This window comes from Colias eurytheme, chromosome 27 (genome assembly GCF_061535395.1).
Source record: "Colias eurytheme isolate Ceu_HAF_F1 chromosome 27, ilColEury1 Martin Lab GWU primary, whole genome shotgun sequence".
Taxonomy (NCBI): domain Eukaryota; kingdom Metazoa; phylum Arthropoda; class Insecta; order Lepidoptera; family Pieridae; genus Colias; species Colias eurytheme.
The window spans coordinates 453,644-460,748 of NC_143006.1; the positions used below are offsets into that span (position 1 = coordinate 453,644).

A 7,105-nucleotide genomic window follows, 5' to 3' on the forward strand; every position below is an offset into this window, starting at 1 on the left:
AAGAATATTATAGATAATAAAGATCTGCAAATTAAAACATTCCATTAAACTTTATTAATTACATTTATTGAAATAGAGAAAATATTTTGGTACTCGTTTTAATTAATGTAATTAATTTATTTCATTGTCAATTATTTTATGCTGTAAACATTTGATTTCTGAATTTTGACAGATATCCACAAAAAAAAAAACATCAATACGATCAATACTGACTCATCAAGGTCATAGCTATTTTTGTTTTTAGAATTTAGAATGTGTCTAGAATAGGCAGTCGTTTAAAAGTTAAAACCTAGGAATTCTAATAAGGTACGAAAAAACTCTTATTTTGCGTAATAATAACCTGATTTGTAAAAATGGAATGTTATGTAATTTGTAGATTTTACCAAAGACATTTTATTATTCGATTTTATACATAGATTTCTTACTTAGTTTCTAATAACCGGCATTGAAAATTTGTAAGAACTTTTCAAACTAATTATAGGTATATTTTAATCTGTTACTCATCGATGCCAACAATATATTTTATAACATACAGTGCGACACAAAAGAGATGAAAATAAATGAGGGCGCCACCGTCGCTCATATAGCAACACTGATACTGCGACGCAAGCGATCTTGATACTATAGAATAAAAATCCAAAAATCTATATATATAATCTAAAATAAATACCGCGATTTAAACCGTTATAATTGTTTCAATGTAGCAATAGTGTAAATTTAAGACAAAAATACATTAGTATTTTAATTGACCTACCTAGGTCAAATTTTACTTAAATGTATTTGGAATTAGTTATTTTATAAAAATCGGTCAAGTGCTTAGACTGCAGAGGCGCACATAGAATCAAACATACAAACAAACAAGCATACATGCAGCTCAAACACATTACCCTCTTTCTGGGTCCGTCGGGTAGAAAAAAACAAGGCGATTTGAAAACCACATATTTTTATTTTTTTTGTAGATAAATTTTGTACATTAATATAATTCATCAAAATCTAAATATTCTACTCCTTCAAAGGACTGATCATCACTCTGTTTCGAAGTACTGGCAAGAGGGTACGGGGCATCTTCAGTATCTGTAAATATGATACAGTAAATATGATTTTTTTTCTTATGGTTTGATTGATTAATAGATAGATAGCTGTATGAAAACAGTTATCACTATACTATGTAGTAAAATCTAAACTAGGTACTTTATTTGAGGCTGGTTGGATTGGATATAACTTCTTGACTCAAATTGTGCTGGTCGCACTATAAAAACTAGTTTTTGTTTACATACAAATAACCTCAAATTAAATTGCGAAAACGTAATAATCGCCATACATACATACATTAAACACTTGTCACTAATGGAATATTCTATTTTACGTAGTACTGAGCAAAAATAAATGGAATCTCACCGGTATATTCTGCTGTACGTTTGTAAACGTTTTCCAAATCAGTCAATAACTTTCCAGCTTGAAATTCGGACAAACACCGAATAAAAACTTTATACACCACATCACGGACACCGCTACGTTTAACCTTTTTCATGATGTCTCATTTTTTATTTAAATTTCTTGTTCTAAATAACAATTTTATCTCAATAATTCTCCACTTCACGAAAAAAACAACAAATTTTTATTCAACTTGACAGCTACATTGCCAATTCAGGGTTGCCAGGTAATGAAAAACGAATTAGTTCCAAAATAATTAATTTCATCTCTTTTATGTCGTACTATATTTATATTTATGTCCTCGAAAATTATTATATTTTGCCATTGAGATACTATTACTACGTATGGAGACGACACCGCCTACATCACTTATGTTCCGCTCAACATAGGGCAACCGGCCTCACTGCAGTCCCTTTAGCGCGATGGACGCGATCATGTCTTGTTTGTCGTAAAGCAATAAACCAAGAAACTCATCAAATATGCTCTCGAGTGTGTTGCGACTAATAACCCAAGTAATGCGGCAAAGTGCAAAGAAATAACTAGGGGCAATCTCACGCGAGATTTTTCAAAATGTGGGTTTCTTAGTAAACACGTTGCGATTATCATTGTAAAAAGAAAAAACCTATTTAAAAACCTAAACGGTTAATACTTTTTGGAGGGTTATATTTTTCGAGCATAATACATACCTATATTGTGTGAAACGAAGACAGACGTATATTTTTTAGATATTTTGCCCCTATGTTAGGCAACAAAGTCTGTATCTATTGTTTGTCTGTCTGCAACATCGTAAAGTTGTGATATTTGTTTTCCTTTTTCATTAATTTTAGCAGCCGGTTTTTTGTTTTTTATAATAATATTTTGTTTAAAAATATCTTAAAAATATATACTTTTTTATCTATAACTACTTACCTGCTTGTACGCACATAATCTTTTGAAGTCTTCTGAAGTCTGTCGGCAAACAATCGTCTATTCATTTATTAAAAAAAATTCATCCGATTCATGGTTTAAAATTCTTTTAAAAAAGTTATATTAAAAAGTTACGAATAATCGGAAATTTTCTAGTTTATAAAATTAATATAGTACGAGACTATTACTACCTATATCCCTTTATTAAGTACAGTACGATTCAAACTTAATGGCGGCTCGGAACATCGTACGTTCCGATGCGCACAGCGCAATAGGCATATTTTGGGTATCAGCGGGATTGTCAACTTTACCTGCTGTATCTTTGCGCACCTGCACTTGCACCTAATTTCCGAACCACCATTAAGTTTGAATCGAACTTTACCATGGCTTTGCGCTCGCAGCTTCTCTTTATATGTAGACGCTTCTATCCTTTCCCTATTCCCACTCCGTTTAGTTTTTGAAATAGAAGCAGCCTTTCAACAATCTAGTCAGTTTAATAACAAAAGACATTTAAATCTTTACAGATGGATTCGAGCGGTCAAGTAATTTTGGTGGGTGAGAATTTGGGGGAACGGCATCGCTGTCTAAACAAGCTCGTCACAGAAACTTGTGGAAAGCAAACATACGATTTCCCAAGCCTTCCAGAAAATACTCCTATCGAAAGGATATTTAAGATCGATGTAGCGAATCGTCAAAAAATTGTAAATTATGTTCTTGAAGCACTCAAAGATGATGATATGCTGTATGTTACCAGAGTTTTGAAGAGCACATGGCTATTAGATTCAGAACATCGTAATATCATAAATCCAGATTATTTAGAGACAGTCCTGTTTCCAGAGATGATCAAACCGGCTGTAAACAAAATGAAACATTGGATTCAAGCAAATCTCAAAGATTCTGAACGTTGCCAAATATTTTACGAATACTACAAATCTAATTTCAACGAATCAATTAATTTCCTCTGGTGTTGTTCAAGAGAATTTATTAAAGGTGAATTAATTCACATTATCGACAAAATAACGCCAAAACATCTAGCGAGATTGTGCGATGCGTGTCCGCATATTGCTACAATGTATTATGAAGGCTTGAAGAGTAATCGAAAAGCCCTAACGCGGTACTTGGATTCCGAGTTGGAATATTTCAATAGCTTGAAATGTTTATTGAAAATGGATGGGAATATGTATCTAGATCTCGTTGAATTATATTTTAATGACTATAGACATAACTGTTTCAGCCCTTCATCGACTCGATATATCATGAAAAACTTTAAGAACAGATTTATGGCTAAGCCAGAATTATACACGACACAGTTTTTAAATACAAAAACATTGGCTGTTTGTTTGTCTGCAGATGAATGTAAAGAACTCGTTCTGCTTTTAGCAAAGGCAGAATACATTGAATCATGGTTTTCCTATAAATCTGTAGAGCCGCTTATAAAGCGACTGCCTCCCGATGATAGAGCTTCTTTTAAAAAACTTGTTTTTGGAGACAAAACTGTTGGTGATAAAGTCAAAGAATGGCCGTACCCGACACCTTCCCCTTTGAAGCTGGATGAACTTGACGACCATATCTTTAGCAATGAAGAACACGACGACTACGAAATTGATGATTGTGTAGACATGGATTTTAGGCGATGTTTAAAGAAACGAAAATATATGCAATGCAGCATGAAAATGGAAGGTGTCAGTTGTCATAGACAAACTTTATTAGATCAACTTTTCAATCGTTATCGTATCACGGGATTCGCAAAAACATTTACCGAACTCAGTGGTCGCTTGCAGATTTCGAATACTGTGGAAGAGCGACAAAGCATCCTGTTAGTCCTCGTCAGCAAGAGCGGTCGAGTGCCGGAGCAAGTTGAAAAACTAATGAAGATGCTCGAGGAGCGGCACATCAATGAGCCGAGCAATCTGCGAGCTGCTATTGTGAGGTCTTTCGTGAAACGTGGTTGTATTTGGCGGGCATCTGATGCCGTGTGGGACTCTATGCTTAAATTTGGACACGGGTTGGGCCTCGATGGCGGCGCGGGTGACCCGTTGTGTGTGGAAGGTGTCCACGCAGTGACCCTTCGTCATGTTGTTAACAACACTCTGCAGTCTATCGGTTTAATGGACGCATTCAAGAAACATTTCACAACATTCAAGGATTATGAGTTGAGTGCCGCTGAAATAAAGCTAGTGAAAGAAAATTTGCCACCGTTACTGTTGCCAGAATGCCCAAACGAATTTTTAGATTTAGTTTCCGCATATAAAATGAATGTGAACGAGATCAGTGGTGCGGTTGATACACTGGCAAAAATATCGCAAAATAATCCAGATTTAATAGAACGCCTGTTCGATAAAAGAATCGCTCGTCGTCAGCTCATCGCTCAAACGTTTCCGATAAAACAATCTGAAGCGTCATACATGAATGCTTTAAGGCACAACATATCGTTGTTAGATGAAGGTGAAAGTTTTGCCGCTCTAGCGTCTAAGAAACATACAAATCATGATCGCTTCTTAAAATCTTTAAGAATTTATTTCAGTGAAACAAACGGCCTCGCTGCTCAGCATCTGACAGCCTTGGAAGACGCCTTTGATCGAGAGCCAAAATCGCGCCTAGTGCGACCTTTAGCAATATTATCATCGAATTACATACTGCTAAAAAGAATACAAGAGATAGACACAAAAAGTCGAACAACCATGTCTAAAATTGCACCCGCATTTAAAGTATTAGCGCACAAAACAAAACCACCCGTGGACATCGACGCAGTCGGTTGGAGAGTGTTCGGTGCGAAGGCTGTAGCCAACAGAGTGTTAATCTGCAGATCGATTGCTCTGGAACAATACGTAAAGTCGTGTCTCGAATGGCCCCAAACTTATGGTATTGGCCTGCGACTCGCTCTGAACACCTCGTTTGAAGAAGAAACATTTACTTATGTATCTGAAAAAAAGCCAAATATCGCTCTTTCCGTGGCTGTGGCCTATTATTTTGCAAATTCCCGCATAATAAAACCCAATATTTGGAAAATTGTGAAAAATATTTTGTTAAATATGGACGTTTCAAAGTGCCCTAAAAGAACGTATAAAAGTCTTACAAACAATGTTCCGAAGAACATTGAAGCTGAATTTTGGACCATAATTTACCAAATTAACATAACTTTCAAGTCGAAAAAAGCTATGTCAGCTCTGTCGAAATTAGAAAATATTCTGCCGAAAGTTGATCCCGTTTTTATTGGTGAAGTCGTTGAGGATTTCATAAAGAAAGATTTGTCGGTCGCTAATCTGTTAGACTACAATAAGTTAGTATTATGCGGTATCAGGCCAACGACAAGAGCCCGCGTTTCCAGTAATGTTATGAGTATGTACATGCGTATAACAGCAAAGTATTTACTTTTATGTAAGAATGAAAAGGAACAGTTGGAAAAAATTGAAAACGTTCTAAATCCATTCTTTGACCGAATTGATGAATCGTGGAAAGAAATACCAGATAAATCTTGCATAATTAAATTTATGGATGAATTTTTGCGTTCTTTAAAATACACTGAAGTGTTTATAGATACTGAATATATATCATGTTTGCTAATGTTTGAAAAAATAATCGCACGTCTACACAAGGTAATGGCACGATTGGAATATTTCGAAAAATACGTAAAATTGCATTTTATAATACTTTTCTTTAAGGCAATAAGAAGTGCTATGGCAAAGGATCCAAATATATTTAAAGATGAAAATAAAGATAATGCAATGAAAGTTGTGGGCACTTATTTCGGTCAGTATATGGGAAATGAAATCAAGGAACTTGTGGCTGAATTCTTCATGTCGATTATAGAGATATACAAAGAAGGCCTCACTGAGTTTTTAGAATCCTACATCGGTTACACACCGAGTAAACACAAATTTACGACACCTCTTATAAAAGGCCTTTTCAAAAATAACAATTTAGAGGCTCACTTGCTCGCTCAGCATGTCTTCGCTAAAGAATACCATAAAGGGTCTGAGCACTATGATGAGGTTTTCAATACATTAAAAACGAGTGAGTTTCAAGAAGTGCAATTTATTTTATTACAAACAGATTATATTACAAGAATTTGGTATTAAACAGTAAGCTATGTATGTATTTATGTATTTTTTTTTTTGAGAATAAAGCTTTTTTAATTTGGTTATCACTGTGTTTTATTTATCCGTCCACCTCATAAATATTATATCTACAATATGCTATTAATAACGCAAATTTTCACCTAGACCTACTGTTAATTTTGTAAGTTTTAGGTATCCTGCAAATCTAGATTAAGTATCCTACTAATATTATAAATGCGAATATTTGTAGGTTTGTTTGATATTCCTTTACGCAAAAACTGTTCAACTGATCTTGAATTAACACATAAGATTTTAATCCCGAAAATGCCACAGGGACGCGAACTATTCGGGTTTTCCTTTAACTACGCGGGCGAACAGCTAGTTGGGTATAAAATTAACTTATGATTAGGCTATGACTTAGATCATTACTTAATGATCTAAGGGCTATGAGAAAAAAAACATCCTTATGAAATATCAGAATAAAAGTAGCTTAAGTCAGTCCTTAATACATAGACAGTGAAAATCCTGTGAAAATCTATCCAACAATTCCTGAGAATTTTTTTTTCGCAAATTTCGACATTCGCAAGGAAATCAAAACCTACAGGGTTATTCCCGTATACACAGAGTCATTAAATTTAGTACAATGTAACGCCTCTTAACACATATGGGAATAATTGCGAAAAACTTTTATTTTTAATCAGATTATA

The 7,105-nt window shown here is 34.5% G+C and overlaps 1 protein-coding gene across 1 annotated transcript; it reads left to right on the top strand.

Annotated features, from left to right (window-relative positions):
• Positions 1–200: 200 nt before the first annotated feature.
• Positions 201–6,484, top strand: LOC149896711 (uncharacterized). The gene is made up of 2 exons (XM_090117169.1): positions 201–306; positions 2,865–6,484. Exon 2 carries the CDS (start codon positions 2,865–2,867, stop codon positions 6,417–6,419), a length of 3,555 nt encoding a protein of 1,184 aa, XP_089973295.1. The 5' UTR covers positions 201–306; the 3' UTR covers positions 6,420–6,484.
• Positions 6,485–7,105: the final 621 nt, after the last annotated feature.

What these genes read in the sequence shown, in the direction of transcription:
- LOC149896711 (XM_090117169.1), top strand. Translation starts at nt 2,865, where the DNA reads ATGGATTCGAGCGGTCAAGTAATTTTGGTGGGTGAGAATTTGGGGGAA.